Below are 21,976 nucleotides of genomic sequence, written 5' to 3'. Positions count from 1 at the left end.
TTCTACTGCTATTGTAGTGATATTATTATAGGTATTCATTTACATTTGACTCCGACACTGGATAGATTAGTTGTAAATATTTTAGAATTAGTTTTTATTATTATTTAGCGTCATTTAATATGAATATATGAGCTTTAATACATCTTATTATAGTATTTAGGTTCATTACGGATAGATTGGAAATAATATTTGTACTTGAGCACTAGTACCTCCCTGTTTATTCTTTTATCAGGACCTCAGTGATGAGATCAACGTAAATAAGATTCGTGAATGTCTTACTTCATATTGAAACCTCTTTAATAAAAAACTGGGTATCATTATATGTATATCGTAATCCTAATATTACTTTGAATCACAATATAGTCAAAATGATTACGTACATATCCGTCGGAAAGCGAGTGAAACACATTCAAACGAGATTCATGACACATCAAGTTTAAATAACTGAATATATAAGACGCTCATGTTTTGTAAGTCGGACTAATGTTTTTGGAAATCGGTCAAGTGTAGAACATAGAACATGGACACGATGACGACCCTGATCCGGAGCGGCGGTGGTTTTTAGTCAGTAAGAGTTTGACACTCCCTCTCACCTCACCTAAGGCGAGAGGAGACACGGGATTACTTCCCCCCCTTAAAAAAAAGACAGGATGACGACGACACTAGGGAACCGCGCAGAGGTCGGTGCAGGAGCACTCAGGGACTTTCGCAAACGGTGACAAATAGACAAATAGCCTATTCTACAAAAGATATAGGCATACCAACACTTTTACCGTTACTTGAATAATTTTTGTGATTTTCGATTTTCATCTTATTTGCAACGTGTGGAGAAATATTACAGCCGTTTTCGTGAATGAGATAGAAACATATTTTGTGCGAATAATACAGAATTTGGGTTTCGTAGTGGAAGCTATTGTGGGAGCCTTTGTTCAGCAGTGGATGCTGTATGACGATGATGATGATGAGGATAAAGGGTACATACAAAAAGCATCCCCTGTCTATGTCATATGTCTGTTCAGTAATTGGGTTTTTGGAGAGTCTTCTGAGGATACTGGTCATGCCAGTATGATCCAGCAATGACCAGGACGTTCCCATATTGCACCAATGTAACATGGAAATAATTATGCTATGCGTACTTAACTATTATTCGTGTTGTTTTTTAAGGGGGGAAAGTCAACCAATACCTCTTCCCGCTTTGGTGAGAGGGAGTGTCAGACTCTTACTGAATGAATTTTTACTGATAAATGAGAAAGCATGTTATTGATATTTTGCAAAAAAATTGTTGTAATTTTAGTCCTATGTTGGCACTTTTAGTACTCGAAGAAATTTTCTATCACAATGACTGCGCCACTTGTGATTTAAATGCTCGTACGCTTGTGTAAAGTCCGACCTCAACACTGGTGAGCTAGGAGCAGTGGAGCTTAGCTATTACTATCATAACAAGTGTGAGTACATGTTATTTATGTTATGGATGTAAAAACCACACCATACCGAATTCAAAAAAACTCTCACTGCTCCGTTTAGCGGTGCGGTGCGCGGGCGCCGGCAGCGTCCACTTATTCCGAAGGCACAAGCAGTCAAGCTCGAGAAAGCTCAGTGCGCGGGTCGTATCGAGGGCCGGCGGACGCGAGCCGACGACAGCCGAAGCACGCCGGACATGATTGGAATATGGACGTGTGGAGCGGCCGACCCGCCTCGTGCGTGCGCGCATCGCCGCCCCTCGCTATAGAGACAGGCGACAATTTCGCACTCACGTTCTTCGAGAGCAAAGAGCAAGCGCCGCCGCCGCTGCCGAAACAAGGTGTGTTGTGTTTATACATGTTATCACTGCTGCATGCGTCAGCGCCGACAGCACGTCACACTTGTTATGCGAATGTTACCACACAGCGCTCGGTACTGCGTTACTGCTGTCATATGTTGGGTCCATGTCATACGGTCCAGGAGGTGTTCCGCTGCGTGTAGGGTTGCCAACTTTTTTACAAGAAATAAAGTATATTTAGGTCTGAGAAGGAAAGTAAACAGTATTTTAGAAAAATTAACAGTATTTTATTTTTTTTAAAAATATGTGTGAGCGTCTTACATTTAACACTGTGTAGTGTTAAGCATTTTGAAAACAGTATTTTGTATACTTTATTATTGTTCAACAGTAAAAAGTATAATTTAGTGAAAAACAGTATAATACTGTTTTTAACAGTATAGTTGGGAACCCTAGCTGCGTGGCGCGTGTGGGCGCCGATACACGGCTGTCACTTACTGACAATGACAAGTAACTTATTTACATTGACATTTTATGAGTCAGCTGTAACGTCCTGAAACTGTCAACTGTCTAAACGTGGTATTTGAAGTAGCTCGCGGGTACCGTAAACTGATCAAAACAACACGGTTTTTTGGCAAATTTTTGAGTTGCCAGTAAAATAAATTCAGTGCTTTTCATTTTGATTGTGTTGACGTTTATAAGACTGTTTTGATATTCAGCCTGCTCTCGAGATTATGGTAATTGTCGGCTATGCATATGTAAGTGGACGAGGGCCATGCCGAGGTGCTGTGGCAATATGCTCCAGCACTGTACCGTGTAACGGGGCTTGAGAACGTGTTGCGAGGATGATGATGATTACATCATCTCCGATATCAACACCACTAACTAATCAATAAAACATTTCTTTATTTTTGACGAACATTCCTATCGTTCTTTATGTAATTACAAGTAAAAGTTGCTTGCAATTATTCAGTTTTAATTAAGACCGCACAATCAATTAACTTTCCATCCAAATTAATTAGGTACGTTTTTGTTAGCAATGAAAACAATAAGTTAGGTACAACGAGTAAATAAAACCAATAAGTAATATAGCTTTACATTTTAATTAAGTAAAGAATAAGACGAGATTATTATGACTTAGATAAATATAGATACTTGGTATTGCCGTTAGCTGTCGTTCGGTAATATTACCCAAGCCCGTTACAGGGCTACCTACCTTATTGCATTAAATAATAAAGCTAAGTTTCGGAAACGGAGTTGTGGGCGAAAATTATCTTCGAGCGCCTCGTGCCTCTACCGTTAGGTATTTATGACCGACGTACCACTACAATACTGTTTTGCGGACTTTCAACTTTACGCGCATACATTGCTCCTTTGCAAATAAAGCGTTCGATTAATTCGCTAGTGCACACAGCGGTGGAAATGTGACCGCCCCGAAGATCGCTCTCGGTGCTCACAGGTCGAAACCACGGCGAAAGCGACGTTGAAGTATTTTGTAATGTTTGAAAAAAGGTAATGAATATTTTATTGTTTTTATAACTTACTCATGTTAACTTTATTACTAAATTATATTAGACTATCTACAGAATACAATTAAAGTTGACTTTCTGTTATGTCTAAATTTTAAACGCGAGTCCACTTGTACAGGTACTTAGTATTATTAATTTTTTTGGAAAAAATGCAATGTCGAGCGTGGGAACTTTTGAAAAATCTGGATTTATTTATGTCCTTATTAAATGAAGAATAAACATGTCTAAACTAGGTAACTACTCGTTCCTCGTCTACCAAGCAAGGAAGTCGGGAAGTACGACTTTAACACAACACTTGAATTTAGATTTCTGACTTAATGTACCTTATATATAAATAATTAACCGATTCCTAAAAAGAAAAATAGTCACCCATTTCAAATGGAATAATATAAATTATGCTTCCGTTGGAGTGTCGACAGTAATTTTATATGTAGTGGTAGTTTCTTTGATTGTTCGTCTGTGTGCATCGTTGGAGCGACAGGCTGCAGCGGTAGTGTTGCATTTATAGAAACCATTAGTTTCTTACTCGGAAGTTATTGCAAATATGTGCAAAGGCTGGCTCAGACGAACCTGACGAACTCTCTACTATCTTACTAGTTACCACACCATTTAATAACATTAAACGTCTGTAGTATCTTGTACTTAGCTCCCACGACAAACATAATAATATCTAAATACAAAATATACCTACACGTGTCAAATATTTTTGAAAGAACTGTGTGTTAGATAAGTAAATAAGCCAATTTAAAGTTTGAACGACATCGATTGTACGTATCATCGCCACTACATATCATTACATAAATCAATGCATTTAATGAAGACATTAAATAATTAAGATTCCATTATTCATGACTTTATCGCGAAAAAATATAAACGGTGTCTAACAGTGATATTCAGAAATATCTGACAAAAAACATCGCTCACCTAGATATACTGTCAAAATATGGGAAATTATATAGTCGTACGCACGTCCGTCTGATGTTTGATGTATGACATGTTCGCCGTCAGCTGACTGACGACTGACGTCCAGTGTGCTAAGCACGAAAACTATCGAGAAAGTATTCGTATCGCAATCGAAAGAATTTTCTATGGGATTTGAACAGCGCCCCTACCGTGCGTAAAAGGAACTAAATATCGCAAGCACGAATGTTTTTGATAACTATCGTATAGTAATCGTATCGTATTGGTATCGAAACCTAGAACATTTTGACACAAATTGGAAGCACGAACGAGCATTTGACGTACGGTAACGTAAATTTCGAAAGCTGGCTATCGAAACGACTCGACACATTTGTCACTGAGAATTTGTCGGTGAGAAAGGTATCGAAATTTGTAATAATACAAAAATTATTATATTGTGAAGTCAGTGAGTGCTTGCAGTGATTTTTATAAAATGCCAAGACCGTCGTTGTACCAACAAAGTACCTACAACAAGTACTTAAGGTCGTTAACAACGAAGGTGCGTGGGGTCAAATCAAATATCTCAACCGGAAGTGGTGGTCACCGCGGGACGGAGCGGAACTTAATGACGTGCCACGCAATGTGATCAGCATTAAAAAATATAGCCAAATAAGTGAGATATTTGATTGTACGTTTTTACCCCTGCGCCGATCTTACCCCAACACACCTGATTGTACCAACAACAACGAATACGTTTAAGGGCTGTTGGGAATAGGGGATTGGGAACATTAGGAAGGGGAAATTGGGCCTCCGATAACCTCACTCACACAACAAAACAACGCAAGCGCTGTTTCACGTCGGTTATCTGTGAGGCCGTGGTATCACTCCGGTCGAGCTAGCCCATTCATGCCGAAGGATGTAATCCACAGTAATAGGAAATAAGTAAAGAAAACTACTACTAAAAAACATTTTGGTGGACAGAATAAATAGACTCCATAGTTATTTCAAGTGTTTTATTACTTTTTAATACAAAATCCTCTTTTTATAGTTAATAAAATGTATATACATATATAACTAATAACGTAGGTATAATTAGCGAAACAATTGTATAACAAGGAAGAGCGAGGCTTATCCCAACACAAGTATCTTCGGATTACTTTTTGGGAAGCCCCGGCAACTTATTGTACTAACTTTTGTCAATAAACACATTTTTATTTATTATTATTTAACTAACTTAAAAACTATTTTATCCTAATCTTAATCCCAATAATATATAATTTATTTATTTATTATTATAAGACATTAATGAAAAACAAGATGAAGACACAAGATCATGTGCTTATTTATGCCAATTTATAGACATGCACCACATTCACAGTATTGACACAGTTAGAATAATTATTATAAATACAATGCCATTAACAATATTTTGATAATATTTTAAAATAACATAAAAACAGAAAAATTCAAATACATATAAAATTAACAGTAAGTTATAAAAAATAATCAACTAATAAAAAATAATAACTTTTCTCATGCTCCTTAGCATAGCATTCTTGTCATTCTCTATACACATTTTAATCAAACTCGCTTTAGGTTTTTTCACTGGTGCAGGATTCCAGCTATCTTCCTCGGATGGAGGATCGGTGGTGTTGGTGGAGGCGCTGGCGAAGGGTAGGCTTCGTGAGGAACAGTGAGTGGTGTGGTAGGAATACAGTAGGCCCACTGCTCCCAGAAATATTGGACTGGTCCCACAAATATTCCAATCTGTAAAAAGATAATACATCAAATATTGTTTAAGTATCCGCTGCTGCCTGAATGGCTCCTTCCATTTAGCCTGAATGTAACTGCTAGGGGTTTGCACCAGAGCAGTGAGTACCGGAGAATAACCGGTAATATACCGGCAAAAGTACTTGATTGAAATCAATCGGTTGTTAACCGATTAAACTCTGCTGATTGTATTATATCTAACTGGAATATTTTTATGTAAAAAATATTATTTTACAATACTATATTAATACTACTAAAATAATAGAAATATTTATTAACCATCAGTTTTTAATTTAATACATAATTAAGATAATTTATTTACTGATTTGCTTCTTTCGAATATTATTTATTTCGGTCATCAACTCAAAGCGCTCCTGGCAGTTTATGTGGCACAATTCACTTGCTACTAGCTTTCCAAAGAGTTCAGGGTTCGTTGAAGTCCAATTATCTATTTTGTTTTGTTTTTCAATTAATAAAAACTTGATTTGAAATTAATGGTTTTCATCACCGGTTATCACCGGTGAATCTCCGGAGATCGGCAAATCACCGGTGAATTTCGCCGGTACGCCAGATTTCGCTCCGGTGCAAACCTAGTGGTTGGTAACATAATCGTTCTCTAGTACATGCTAGACCAAGAGAAGACAGTCAGTAGACGTCTAAGGTTATGCGTGGTGCAGCATCAGGAGACGTTACAGGCTGCTAAGGAACTGCAGGAGTGCTTCTCTGAACCAACATTCGCACAACTGTGTGTCGCTGATCATCATTTGTGTTACTAGTGTAACTGACCCTGGGGAGGGTTTAGACAAATCTCCGTTAAACTATTGTCCATCACATAAAAAAAGGGGCTAATCAAAGAAACATTTAGAAATCTTTACTTACTTTTGCATAAATTCCACCATTAGCTCATATTGGAGTTGAATCGTCCTCATTTTAAATGTAACATGTTAAAATTGAAATTTTATCTTATTTACATTAATAACAATAACAAACAAACAACCGGCATGACAAATGTGATGTCAAATACGACGTTCGGAAATCATAAAAAAAATTATAAATTTATGAAACTAAGTACTTATTTTTTTTCATAGATAATGTCACGTTATATTTCTCTTAACTCGCTTTAAGAACTTTTTGCACATAATTAATATTTATTTAATAAATATTATTTCATAAAACGTGTACACAAAGGTTGAAATATATATATAAATTTAATTTAGTTTTCAGACGAAATCTTTATGCTCAATAAGTCATTCAAATCGTTCACTTGGCTGCTTCTCTAGTTTACATTAGCATGACGTCACTATCGAATTCGATGCGAGCTCTCGATAGTTGAAAGAATAGGCTTCGTGCTGCCACACTCCGTTAACGTCTCATGACGTATCGTCCTCTCGATACGTTTACATTACGAATGCGATAGTTATTCGTGCTTGGCACTCAGAACTTGATCTATTTGTCACGCGACAAGAAGTCTCATCTGAGGCGACCTTAACCTATCGTGACGATATGGAGGGACAGCTTCGCGAGCCGCGAGCGGAGGGGGGGGGGCGGTACGTGCGTACTGCTGCCGGTCAGTGACCGCAGGCGTTATATAACACACTGATAAAAACATCCGTGAGACTGCACATCGCACTGGCCGGTTGCTTAGCAACTCGAAGCTGTCTAGGTGCAGGCTCGGACGCTCCACATAAATTGACTCATGTTCAATCTTATGAAGCGGTGAAGATGCAACCTCATTTACTTACTCTATTATAGGTTCTTCTACACGAATACTTATCTCTACGAAACTACGAAAATAATATAAATAAATAATTGGTATACAGATTAGTGTTAGTTTTCAATATAATTTTTTTTTAACAATTTAAAGTATTTATTTTTACTAAAGTTTCAATATTAATTATAAATTAGTAATATAGATTTTGTAACAAGAGTTTAGGCTAATATATTATTTACCCGCCAACATATTATTTGCCTGTTTTGCTTCAAATACATTTATTAATTTCCGATTTTCCGAAAAAAACGCTAGTAGGACATAAGTACTAAAGGAAAAAATCTATTTCACCACCTTCATATAAGTGCCCGATAAACTTATGTGACAGATAGTGCATACAAATTACATTCTTAATTCAAAATGTATTCGATACTTAGTATTATAAGAAAATTCCTGAAAATCTTAGTAATTGATAAAGCATTTTATAAAACAAAAAAAAACCTTCTATTAAAATGAAAAAAAAAAATATGACAGATTCCAGCATAAACATTTTCATACAATACATATTACGAAGACAGAGTTTCACTTCCAAAAAGTTTTGACTTCATTTATTATTTAAAACTTTATATTATTTAAAACTTGAGGGTATGACAATAACCGCATCTCGTCAAAAAGTTGTGATGCAAGCATTATATTATGTGCAGTTAGTTACTAACTTTACACGTTCTTCATATTCAAGTTTGACTTTACAAACTCTACGTCGCAGTTAAAATGCGTGTGTTGATATTTCCCCGTGTATTTTCAGCAATATTGTTTTCTTGACTACACTCACACAAGGTATAAAGTCATAATCATAATAAAAATTATTTATTTCAAATGGACCAGGAAGGCAGTTTTGAACGTTAAAGCAAATATTAACAATGTCTATCTGTCGGTCAGAGCTCTAGTGAAGCCATTTGCTCGTTCCCAAAATGTAGATTCCTATGGAGAAGAACGAGGAATAAACGAACTTAAGTCTATAACTTGTTGACGAAATATTAAGAAAAAATGTTAAATAGTAATTTCGTAACTTATACAAGACTACTTTTAAAATACGTAAAATAAACCTACACGTTTTATAACAATGCGCCTCAAATAGATATACCTACCTACATTACCTATATACAATATGCAATTCTTTTAGAGTCCCTTATTCACAATTTGCGCTTCACGACACAACCACCATTTCTAACATTGGATGACATAAACCAATCGGTGCATAATACATAGTCTCCATTTCCAGTACCGTCTTTAACTTGTTGCACCAACCGATAGGGGGCACTAGCGCCAGATAATGATATTAGGGGCTGCTAAGAAACTCCCACGAAAAAAAAGGTTGAACTCAAATTATAACTTGACGATCCCATTTTTCCCTACTCCTGATTACTGGCTCCATCCAATAATTGTGTATAAGTAATAGCATTCTGCTATAAGACCGCCTATTGTACACATATTGTTTTTTTATAATTATGGTGTACACTAATATGTATAAATAAATACATTTTTTAGGGGAAAAAACATCCTATGACTTCTCCCGCCTTGGGCGAGTGAAGAGTGTCAGACTCTTACTGACTAAAAACCACCTTGTTTCTACTCCTGCTTGTCGAGCCGGAGCGCCGGTAATCGCGCTAGGTAGTCCACAGCTCCGGATAAATAAATACATATATCAACGATTTTTTAATAGTAATGTTTTTAAATTGTTTAAATAATATAATACAACAGGGCGCCAGCGAATTAATCTTATCTTGACGCCACATGGCCTAAAGACAGCCCTATCCATTTCTCTTTTACCAATGTACGGAAACAGTAAGTCACTTGCTTACAGGATGCCTTTGAGAGATAATCCCGTTGATGCACTCCCGTAGGACATACATATGTACATAGGTAACATCGTGGCTTTGCGTGATATAATCCACAAAGGTGCAGGTCGGAATATGATTATAATCATACTGTTTATTCGATATTCGTTTGAAATGAACGAAATAATATTCATGTATTTTAGAGAAAGATTGTGTGGGTTTAACATTAATTGCAGACAGATAAAACTATATCAAAACTTATAATATCAGTGCATTGACTTTGATAGATTTTTCGATTAGCGTGATTATCCAATGACTTCTCCCGAGGCGAGAGGAAGTGTCAGACTCTTACTGACTAAAAACCATCCCGTTCCTTCTCCTGCTTTTTGAGCCGGAGCCCCGGTAACCCGCTAGGCAGTCCGCAGCTTGTCTAGTTAGAGGACCTATAATGTTCGCAGTTCTCTTATGAGTTAGCTCTAGGTCCAAGCTAATTTGTTACGTAACGTCAAATCTAGGAATCGTAACATAATATAGCGTACTATGTGATTACGTGTATTAGTATTCTCACGCTCGTCTCTTCCGGGGTGCGCTGGGAGCGAGCGTGCGCGATATAGACGCCAACTAGCTCGTACAATGATTGATTCCCTGATAATAAGGCTCGGTAATTATGTTATGACACTTGCCTATTTATGTTAGTTAAAGTTTGATAATGTTCTGTAATTTGCGATGAAATTAGGGTTCAGAATTTTCTGGTAAACAGTAAACTTGGTAGGGAAACTGAGAAAAAATCAACAACTACGTAATATATATGGATGGATAAACGTTCACGATACTTTGAAATTAAATTTATAACCGTATACAAAATAGATACACACTCTTTCTGCAGTCAGGTAAATAGTGTCCGAAATCGCAATTTTAGTACTCTCGTATTGTATTCTCCTCAATAAAACAGCTATCATCAATAAAATCAGTCATGAGATAAAGAACAATATTTTAACAGCGCCTATAGTATGAGTTTGGTTTACGTTTAAAATAATCGAAACGAGAGCATTCGGCGCTCTAATTGGCCGTCTCGCGTAAACCAACCAATCAGTACCTTTAGCACAACAGTACAGTAGAGCAAACTCGTAATAAATGTACTGAGCGTCAAATGCGCTCTCGTTTCGTTTTCGTTCATACTAATGGTACAGAAGATAGGTCTATAAAGTATGCAAAGCCGGTAGCATACCTTTCTACCTAGCACACCTCAAGAAAACAGGGCTTCATTCTGGGTTACGCTGCCACTGCCACATGCTTACCCCACATCCAGGCTGGGGTGTGGAGAAATTCAATGGCTGGACAATATTAAATGCCCACGTACTATGACACGGCAGCGAGGCTTGAGAAATAGGTATAGGCTTTAGAAATACCTATAAATATTCAAATATGAACATAATTTCAAAAGTACTTTATATTCCCCGAAGAGGTCGGTTTGCCGTGGTACCAAATATTAGGAGTGATGATTCTATGGTATTGTAATTAAGCATTTAGAGAGTACCTATATTTCAAAGTTTAGGAGTGGGAACAAAAACGTCATTTCTACGTATAAAACGTACCTAGAAATGATGTCACGCGATATTTCAAATCAATATAATTATCTCCCGAAAATATTTATTTGCGTAAGAAAATAAAAAATACATGTCTATTTTAAAATAATCTACAAAACGGATAATAAAGTAAAAATTAGTCACCTACCTATTATTCAATTCAAACCAGTATTTAATGACTTTAATCTTTTCAAATAAAAAACAAACACTTCAGCTTTAAACAATAATCTATTAGTATAGATAGATTTATACATAATGTCTACCAATAAAATACCATTACATGATCTAGTGTTCCAGTGCAAGAGAAAGTAAATAAGCTAGGTTCGCTTTTAATTTATTGGTCTGCACTCTATAAACAGCTGAATAGATCAATACAATAATGTGAACCTATTAAGCATACACATCAATTATGCAGTAAGATTTTTGTAAATATTTATCATTATCAACTCTATTTACATAATGTCTTAAATATCTTTTTTCATTAATTCATGAAACAGACCGATATGTGGACGACGCATTCTCATTTGTTTAAGCTTTTAATTTAATTTGTAATATATTTACGCTACATACATATATGTATGTATATAATGTATTGTGTAAATAATATTCCAATCTTGCAAGTGAATTTCGAAGCAGATATCTTCAACCAATTGAGTTGTATACAGGTTTAGTTTGCATGACTATAAATGCTTAGCTGCATAAGAACATTATTTTTAAACAAATAATACCTTTATAAAAAAAAGTTAAACGGTAATGACCTCTATTCTACCCATCAAACCAAGAGGTTTAATATCCAAAAAATATTATTACTGTGTGGTCAAAAAGATTAAGAGTGAGTACCAAGTATTAGATAGATCTGTAATCAGAGAGAGGGTAAAATTCCAATTACCAAACTTTACTTCAACAAACAAACAAATAAACAAACCAACGAGACAAAATAAATAAAACCGTTTAAAAAGCATTTAATTGAAATGTATTAACTTTTTACTCTTTGAGTACCGTTAAAAATTAACTAAGTGGCTGGAAGTTCGACCAAGAGTTAAGAAAAAGTATTCGTTCTAACCAATCATGGCATCGGTGAAAGTTTTTGTAACAGAATATTGTCTAGAGTTAGTTTGTTGTGTCTATCTATATAGATAGACACAACAAACTAACTCCCAAAGAAACAGGACTCGAGACAAAACAGATGAAATGTGAGATTGCTATTTTTCACTTTTGTTTATCAATTTTATCCGATGTTTATAGACGGTAAAATAAATTATAAGAATTGTATTTTAATAATAACTAATGTGAGACATAATAAATCAACTAAAAATAACGAATAACTCACGTAAATATATTTAGAAGGTTGGCTGCGCGACTTCACTGCGTCTGGCGCACGCTGCTTATGATGAAAACACGAAACTAATTGAGTTTTTCTCAAATATTTACGTGAGTCATCCGTTATTTTTAGTTAAATGAAAATTGAAACAGTGCCATCAATACAGTATAATTTGTATTATGTGTATTATAGTAAGTTACATGTGACTGGTTACTGAGAGATCCGGTTGAACAACTGTTTGATTTCGCTCTCTTTTTCGGAGAGCTCCCCTTCGCGGAAACGGTGACGTAATTAAAGAGTTTCCTGCAAGTTCCGGACCGCACTTGTTGTTATACTCCTAGTACTAATTAAGCTGATCATACTATTTAAGCTTAGCTTTCACGTGTGCATTTTTGTAACGAAATCTAAATCTCTATGTCATATAGTTAGCTCAATATGCAATCTGCATACTAAATTCTTTTTAAATTTAGCCCGATATACATACATATAAACAAACAGACAAACATTCTAAAAACTAAATTCTTAACTTCGATATCGATTGAAAGTAAGGAAGAAAAATATTTTTTTCGGGACCAGGCATGATGCACCAAAAAAGACAACACAAACAAATGTAATAAATTTTATAGATCACGCTCCAAGTTACTCTTTTAAAAAACATAGTACAGTTTTGCCTTCCCTACGATTTAAAATTAACTAACTATACATATAGATCTTGTCATTATGTAATGTCTCCTCGTTCCTAAGTTACAAACCAGACATGTAGCTGGTACATCAGAATGGTACCTCAATGTATCTTTCACCGGAAGTATCGAACGTACTAGACACGCACCCTGGCTTGAACTTGCGACCCCTCGATCGCTAACTGAGCAGTTTGCTAATATCTGGTTTTCTCTTCCTATTCCGTATTCATGAAGTTCTCAGTTTTATGTACTTAAGTAGTTAAATGTTTTTTAATTTTGTGTTCTGTTTTTATATTCTTTTTTAAACGTTACCCCACACTAGGATTTTCTCCTGTGTCGTAGGTGCACTTCCTATATGTGAACTTGTAGCTCACAAGCACATGACACCCAAACCACAGATGGGGCCCAGTAGGGCTGATGCCTGATCCGGAGCTGCGGACTACCTAGCGGGTTTACCGGGCTCCGGCTCGAAAAGCAGGAGAAGGAACGGGGTGGTTTTTAGTCAGTAAGAGTCTGACACTCGCTCTCGCATCACCCAAGGCGGAAGAAGTCATTGGATGATTTTCCCCCTCAATAAAAAAAACCCAGACCCGAAACAACAATTTGTGGATCCCACAAAGAGTTGCTCCTTCAGGGAATCGAACCCGCTACATGCACGGTAGCCAGTTACCCAGCTACCGCCAAACATGCAGTCATGTTATGTCATTATCATTTATCAGCAGCCCGTGGCAGACCACCGCTGGTCTCTGGACCATGGGCTTCTTCTACATAAGAGGGTATTGCCACAATCTTCACACCATCGTTTTTTTTTTAGGGGGGATAGTAAATCCAATTCCCACACGGTGTAACTCCTAGTGTGATCCGCAAATTGTTGTTTCGGGGATGGGTGTTATGTGTATGTGTAAATGGTTGAGATCGTAGCCATCTGTGCAAATTACCAGGGTTCTTAATTCAAATTCAAATTAATATTCTTTATTGTAGTATGTAGAATGTAGATGTAGCTACTATGTATGTGGTTCCAAAAAATCTCTTCATTGATTCAAATTATACAGTCGCGCTTCCTTCCATGAAAGCAATGCTTCCTTCCATTAAAAGAAACGAGTTCGTCAACTAATCAAAAGAAAGGAGAGGTACTAAGGCACTATATAGTTTTCAATTATATAATAATACATTTTGAGACCACTAGCGACGCCTGCAAGCAGTGGAGAATTCTGAAATTACTTTGTGAGGGATAGATTCTCAACCCTGTGTGTTCGTATAAATGTAGTAGAATTCTTGCCAATTCATATTGTTGTACTACTAACGAGACATCATTCGGGAAACCGATACAAGATGGCGTTACGGTCTACCTTTTGTTATTGCTTTCATTCGCAATTTATTAGTTCTGATTTTAGACATGTGGCGTTGTAACATTTTTTTTGTTTATGACCACTTCAACAATTTGTTTGTTTACAATGCGTCTATTTTCTTTTCAAATCGGGTAAAATAAAGATTGTGTTTTTCAATTCTCAGGATATTAACCCAAATACATCAGCACTCTACTCAGCAACATTTACAAAAGAAGTTTCTGTTATTTTCACTGTCTTTCGTTTTCTTCTGGCAAACCCTTCATTAGAGGGGGGGGGGGGGAGTCCAGCAAAGAACTGTCATATTGCTGATGATATATGAGGGGGAATTTACGACGAATAGCAAATCAATCACTTAACACGTAGGTATGTATGTATGTATTTTATACTATGACAAAGTGCAATCGCTATTAAAAGTTCGAAGATGATGGATGTCTTTGCAAATTCATTACTATAATTAATGTAAGCAGAGACGGATTTAACCTACTGAGCGCCCTAGGCAGGCTAGGATTCTTATATTACCTAGCGGGTTTCCAGGGTTCCGGCTCGAAAAGCAGGAGTAAGATCAGGGTGGTTTTAAGTCAGTAAAAGTGTAACACTGCCTCTCGCCTCGCCCAAGGCGAGAGAAGACATTGGATGATTTTCACCCCCTAAAAAAGGCAGGCTAGGAACCCATACATTTTATTTGGCGCCGCCATAATTCTTTTAACAGATGGGCACGCGCGTCTCGCGGCGCCCATCTGTTAAAAGAATTGTTTGTCCTAGCGCCCTAGGTTGTTTAGTTTGTCTTAGTAATAATACGGCTCTGTGTGAAGATATTTTTCAGTCTTGACATTACCTAGGTATCAATTAGGGAAGTAAAGCAGTCGTGTACAGTCTAGGTATGTAGGTCTTATGTCTGTATTTATAAACAGACTTTTTTAAACTTAGATAAATGAAGATACTATCAATTCAAGTGTACCCAAACCAAATATCAAATTAAATCGTTTAGTTCAAAGAAAGATAGACACAAACATAAAGTAGGTGTGTAATTGAACCACGTAATCACATTTGCATGCGCACAAAATATCAAATTCAACGTACCGAAGTGTGAAGTAAACAATACTAGTACCTACTTGATGAGTCAACCACCGCGCCCAGCTCAGTCAACTAAACCTCGGATAATTACGAAACGCAATGAACTAACGAAATGTCAGCCGTGATTGTGTAGCTCTAGTTCCGAGTTGGACCATTATTTATTTAGCTAGACTCGATTTTATCAAAGATCAAAGATGGAGTCACTAAATATACCTACATCTCTATGATTTATCAGGTAGGAATCTATCCTTGCTAACTGAAAACAAAATGTGTTTCACCCATCATCCCACCAAAAACATTAATGTGGAAAAGGAAAGCCAAGTTTAGTACAAAACCTATGCTTGGGCTTCGCCGCAAAAAGAATCATAAAATTTCAAATCCCCGAAAAAAGGTGCACATGATGACACGTAATGGAAACCAAGTTCAATACAAAACCTATGCTTGGGCTTCGCCCGACCCGGGAATCGAACCCGAGACCCCTGCAGATCTAAATGATTGCCAAGTTCTGTACAAAATCCGAATATAACATATAAACAAGTATAACACTTTATTTCTATGTTTTATTGTATACCTATAACAATTACTGTTATTTAAAATGTGAGATCTTAAAGTAGATAAGATTTGACTTGGACATTTTTAATTTTGTACGTGAAGTTCTTTGCTTCGGAAACTAAATAATGTACTAATACGGCGTGTGTACTGTATACCAAGAAAAGTGTAGTCAAAGCTTTGGAAACCACAACAAATATCTCAAAAATGAGAAACTAAAAATCACATTTTAAATCCACGACACTACCTCAAGCTTGTCTTTGTCAGTAACAAAGAGAAAATCTCCAACAGATTTCGTTTTAAAAAAGGAAATTCCATTTTGACGTTGTATATTCCACATAGTTGGATCGACGCGACGTTGTCGCTGCGTTGCCGTCAACCTGTCATGTACCACGTCACTCGCAAATTATTCACGATCGATACATATTTCAGTATTGGAGTCAAAATTAAGCCGGAAAAATAACAAATGTTATTTTTGTGAATAAATCAAGTTTTCAGTTTATTTTCGTCCTAGCTGCTGATGTAAACAGATGCTAATATTGCTTGCACGTTAAATGTGCAACGTGACAATAAGTAACGCTTTCAAACATGGTATTATCTAGAATCAGGACGTTACAGAGTATTTCAACAATGGTCACAACGCAACAAAGTATTCTGTAAAGATCACAAAAGGAAACCTCTTGATCTTTGCTATTTTATTTTGTAAAACGTTCCTTCCTATAGCAGGAAGAAAACGTGGAAATATCTCTTTTATAACTTTAACTATGGACTTAGGTAAATTTTTAATATTGGAATAAGACAGTTAAAATATTATTTGTTACTAGCTGATCCGGCAAACTTCGTACCGCCTCCAAAATTTTGTTCTCACCTTTAAAACCTTAACTGGACTTCCAGAAACAATTTAATACCAAAATCAGCCATATCAGTCTAGCCGATCATGAGTTTTAGTGACACTAACGAACAGCAATTGATTTTTATACAGAGAGATATATCACTTACTAACTGGCCCGGCAAACTTCGTACTGCCTTCAATTTCTTTTTACCTTTTAAACATTCCTGGACCTGCACAAATATTCAGAGACCAAAATCTTAATCATCGGTCCAGCAGTTCTCGAGATTTAGCGAAACTAACGAACAGCAATTGATTTTTATATACATAGATTTCATTAAAATAAGCAAAACTTAAGCATAGGACAGAAATTCCACCTGGCAAGATACATTATCATCAGTTATATACTTCCGCGTATGTAACTATCGATTCGCTCGCATGTGGAGACGGTCACACAATCAAGGGAAAGAAATGCCACTTCCAGCGAAGAAAGTCGTGCATTGAGACGGTGGTGCAGGGAATTAGAACAGTGTTGTATCAGTGCAGTCGAGTTTGCACGCGTGTATATACAACGCGACTCGGACCGCGTATATGCAAGTGCAGTGTACGCACTAATTCATAATACTATACTACCACGGAGTTACGTAGTACTCACGTAACCAATGCTTCTGGTTACGGTACTGATACAGTTAAGTGCTCAGTTAATGTGCCCTTGAAAGAACTGACAATACAACCAGTAACAATACTATTCTGTGATCTCCGACCTGCTGGAGTGTGCAGCGAACGCGGCCCTGATACCATCTGAACAGAACTTCTTTGTAGGTAAATTGCCAATTGAAAGACGCATACGCATTGTGCTGATTTATTATATTGTCACTTATTGACAGGAACGGGACGCGTGCTGAGCGATTGCATTGATTTACAAGTGTCATACATGTATTTCTTATACCTCAGTACAACACTTTATTAGTCGGAGTATAAAAGTGGGTTTGTTCTTACAGTTGGGTCATTTAGTCTTGTGTTCCCCGTTTGTCCCTTATTCTGGTTGTACGTACGAACTGTGTACCTATTGGGAAAATTCTGACGTAATTTGAGCATAGAAATTGTAAAGCCACGTGAGGTTTAAATTGCTCGCAAATTGCCATAAAGCGCGCTGAGAACAGATTGATTGCACCAGCCACTGAGTGCATTGAGCTACTGGGCTTGGAGACGGACAGACAGACACTCGCCTGCCGCTACATATTATTCAAGTTCTACTTTTTAATGTGAGTACGTTTTTAGTTCCATTTACTATTTTATTAATACCTATAAGCAAGAAAAACGGTTCGACGTAACTTATGAAATTTTATCAATAAAAAATGTCAAATTATTGGTATTATCTATATCGGTGCTGCGTAATTAATAATGCATAATTAACATCGTCTTTGATTATCATGTCATCGAATATCATTCTCGAATTCTAGACCAAGAGAGAACACCTTTATTTCGAGTAGACACCTTAAATGCAAATTTTACCTTCCCTTCGTTAATGGTAAGTTTTTATTTACAATCTGGCAGACCCGGCAACCTTTGTTTCGCCTTGATGGGTTTTCTGCACGACATTGTTAATTTTTCTTACATAAAAACCTTCCCTTAACAAACCGAACAAAAATAAGCGTAATCGGTTTAGCTGTTCAAGATTTGCGCTTAGCAACGCATTTAGCGATTTATTTTTATACTTATTTCAAAGATTATTTTGAAATGTTTATAAGTTGCAACATAGCTATAATTAAATATAGTTATTGTAACTTTTTTACAGATCGTTTTATTTTTTATAGTTAACGTCTATTTTTACTTCTTCAAAATTTGAAAAACATATTCACATCACATATTATTCTCAGTTCGTGTTACTTCGTTATGTATTATTAAATGTTAGTTTATGCAGTTCCGAATTCCGAAAATGGCCGTCCATTCGACTGCCTGGGGAAATTTACATGTTGACATAAGAGTGCAGCTACTATGTAATGTATGAAGGTGCCCCGTGCCCACCAGGGCCGGCTCCAGTGCGTGTGCAAACACCCGTCTGTATTAAATACACGAGAACTCACTTGTATTCATTAGCTTCCTTGTGCGAACTGCTAGGGAGTGGAACTCCTTGCCGGACTCTGTGTTTCCTGATGGGTATAACCTGGGTGTCTTCAAAGCCCGAGTGAATAGGTTGCTTATGGGCAGACGTGCTCCATCGTAGGCCGCATCATCACTTACCATCAGGCGAGATAGCGGCCAAACGTCGACCCATTTAATATATAAAAAAAAATTCAGCTACTACCAAAAATATGCACACTTTCCGCACGGTGCCTGTCGTCTGTGGTCTGGTGCTCGTGCAAACTCTATTTTCGACCCCAAGTTGGAAAATCCTCATAGATATATATAGCCACCTCGCTCACAGAGAACAAGGGGTACAATCAACCTCATTGAAAACCGCACAGGTGTCTCGCGCGTCTAACACGTGGTTACGACGCTAAGACACTAATTATTTCGTAGCAGCCTTCTCACAGGTACTGTTCTAAATCCGGCCCTGGCGCTCACATTTTCCACCTCCGATTAAACCGTAAACAAAACGAACATCGTTTATTTACTTTTTCAAAACGATGCGTGCAACTCTATTACCGCTCGGTCCTCCCTGCGGCCTGTACCTCTACATTCATTTGTTTCTAATCAAAGGAAAATAAAGTTGTGTGTGGAATCTATTAACGTGTCACTTTACAAAGGATTCAATTAGAATCCGCTCCGTGCACCCGCACTGCATTGTGTCTTGTGTTTTTATTTATTGCCGCGGTCTCTCTCAATTTAATTTGAAATGGAAACGTTGAAAAAGGTTTAGGAATTATGCACATTATTAATACTTGTTTACACATTGTTCTCGCCTTGGATGTCATTGTACGTATTTTATGTTATAAAATTTTGTGCGCTTTCCAAAGCAAAACATAGCAGGATCTCTTCATGTATAGCAGCATACTCAGTAAACTAGAGGTTGTTAAAAAAACAAACAAATTTTGTTGAGAAACAAAGGGTACATTCTAATGTATAAAAATCAACACTTTGACTTTAACTTCATAATTATCACTCCCCTTTTACTTTAATTCATGTAAAACGAAGTTCCTAACTAACTTCACAAGCGCCTACTCGCCAAATGTGTTTATAAAATGTTACCAGAACTAACTGTAGTGCAATAAAAAATATGAATAATTAACTGTGTGGATAAATTTGTAGCATTTACACGACGCGTGGCAACGTCGCTAACAAACATTAACAAGCTAACTTTTCTGATGTACATGTGGAAAGTTCAACGCTTTCCTTTTTCAGTACGCTTGTGGCTGCTTGCTACATTAAGAGGATATGTTTGGGGTTCGTTAGTCAAATAGCAAAAACCAACCATAGGTATAGATAGACCTATGGTTCGTTTTGGCCAATATAGTCAGTCATAGGTGACTATATTGACAGTTATAGGACCTATGACTATATTGACCTACCACCATGAATCTATATTCATCATGACTGTCATTATGTATCTATAAGGATTCCTATTTTGTTTGTTTTTTTCCTCATAAATACTTTATTTATTTATTTAATCTTTAATGTACAAAACACAATTAAAATATAGTAGTACATTAAATAGTAGTTATATTATTCTTTATTCGAATAATATTAAGGATACAGAGTTTATATATGATAGATAAATAAAATCTGTAAACCATTTTAATTAAATTATGTACAAAATTACATATAAGTGGAATATATTTGGTCGATAGTCTTTGAAAACCGAAATCAAACCGAATCAAAACCGAAATATGTAATATAAGTTTGCAATTTATACGAACAATGAAATCCTTAATTTGATAGTTGCAAAACAGATACACTCTATTTATTTTTCTACAACACAATGTTTTGTTAGCCGTCATTTGATGCTAATCCTACGGATCCCGTCGCTTGCAAGTTCGTCTCGCAGTTACATGTTCCTTATGACTATATTTTTTTCTTTTATATTGATTCAAAGCGCTCTCTTTGAGCTCAGACCGTCACACATGGTTGGACAGCAACATTAATAACTAGACGCAGTGTCCTCTACCAAGTTAATTAATTAGAAAAATTTTCAAAGCGGACATGAAAATGTTTATATTTGTAAATGGATTGAGTGGAGAGTATGATGAGATGGCGGATGTTTGCAAAAATAGGAATAAAAGTAGAGTACACACTATAAAATGAAACGCTTACAAAGATATCGTTATGGCGTATTTGCGTTCGTTTGTGCTATTGCAGCAATACCACCCTCTGTCGATATGGCCGCGGGCGAAACCGTAAGGTAAATACGAAATTGGCCAGGAGCAAGCTCACTGTTGGGAGTAGAGTCTTATACCCAAGATTTACCTACATAGCTGTGATTGGGGTACTAAATTGCATCTAATAACTAGCCTTTAATTAATCCACTGTTTATTTAATGTGTGTAGGTAAATAAGTAAATGTCGTGGTGGTTCGAAGGTTTAAGACCGCCCGCTCCTCTTACATGAGGCTCCTCATACATGAGAGCGCGGGTTCGAAACCTACCAATGACAAGTCCCAATATGATTATATTTCCGAGTTTTATGTACTTTCTAATTCTAAAATTATTTAGATACCATTGACAAACGGTGATGGAAATTATCATGAGGAAACCTAGGTTTATAATTTCAAATTATAAGTTTGAAATCGCAACCCGCGTTGATCAAGCGTGATGATTAATGCTCAAAGCCTTCTCCATTACAGAAGAGGCTTTGGTCGGTAGCGGCCACTAATAGGCTGTTGATGTGAAATCAGTAACTGAGTTATGGTATTCATAAAAGAGAATACGTAAAGAGGACGCGGCGGATCAAAGCAAATGTAATTACAATTGGGACGTTTCCGAATATTGCTCGTAACACTATTAGCCAAATCATTTCTAACTTTTCGTTTATATTTAAAGGGATTTTTGTATGTAACTAGACTCCCAAATTGAGGTAAATAACTTTAATATATAACTTTAATGATTGTATTAAAACTCTCGTGAGACACACTAAGCTAATTATTATGTT

At 36.5% G+C, this 21,976-nt stretch overlaps 2 protein-coding genes across 2 annotated transcripts in view; one reads left to right on the top strand and one right to left on the bottom strand.

Moving 5' to 3' along the window:
* Positions 1-21,976, bottom strand: part of LOC118266490 (GATOR complex protein NPRL2) — a 71,319-nt gene that overhangs the window by 41,414 nt on the left and 7,929 nt on the right. The gene's annotated exons all lie outside the window — the stretch shown is intronic.
* Positions 1,586-21,976, top strand: part of LOC126913009 (nuclear receptor subfamily 1 group D member 2-like) — a gene marked incomplete at its 3' end in the record, with an annotated part of 72,614 nt that continues 52,223 nt past the window's right edge. Inside the window, 1 exon segment of the mRNA XM_050707671.1 lies at positions 1,586-1,801. Coding sequence (XP_050563628.1) covers positions 1,669-1,801 — 133 coding nt within the window. The 5' untranslated portion in view covers positions 1,586-1,668.

Source organism: Spodoptera frugiperda, unplaced genomic scaffold, assembly GCF_023101765.2.
Source record: "Spodoptera frugiperda isolate SF20-4 unplaced genomic scaffold, AGI-APGP_CSIRO_Sfru_2.0 tig00001243_1, whole genome shotgun sequence".
In the NCBI taxonomy this organism is placed as follows: domain Eukaryota; kingdom Metazoa; phylum Arthropoda; class Insecta; order Lepidoptera; family Noctuidae; genus Spodoptera; species Spodoptera frugiperda.
The sequence above is the reverse complement of the archived record's forward strand: the minus strand, read 5'-3'. Positions and strand labels throughout refer to the sequence as shown.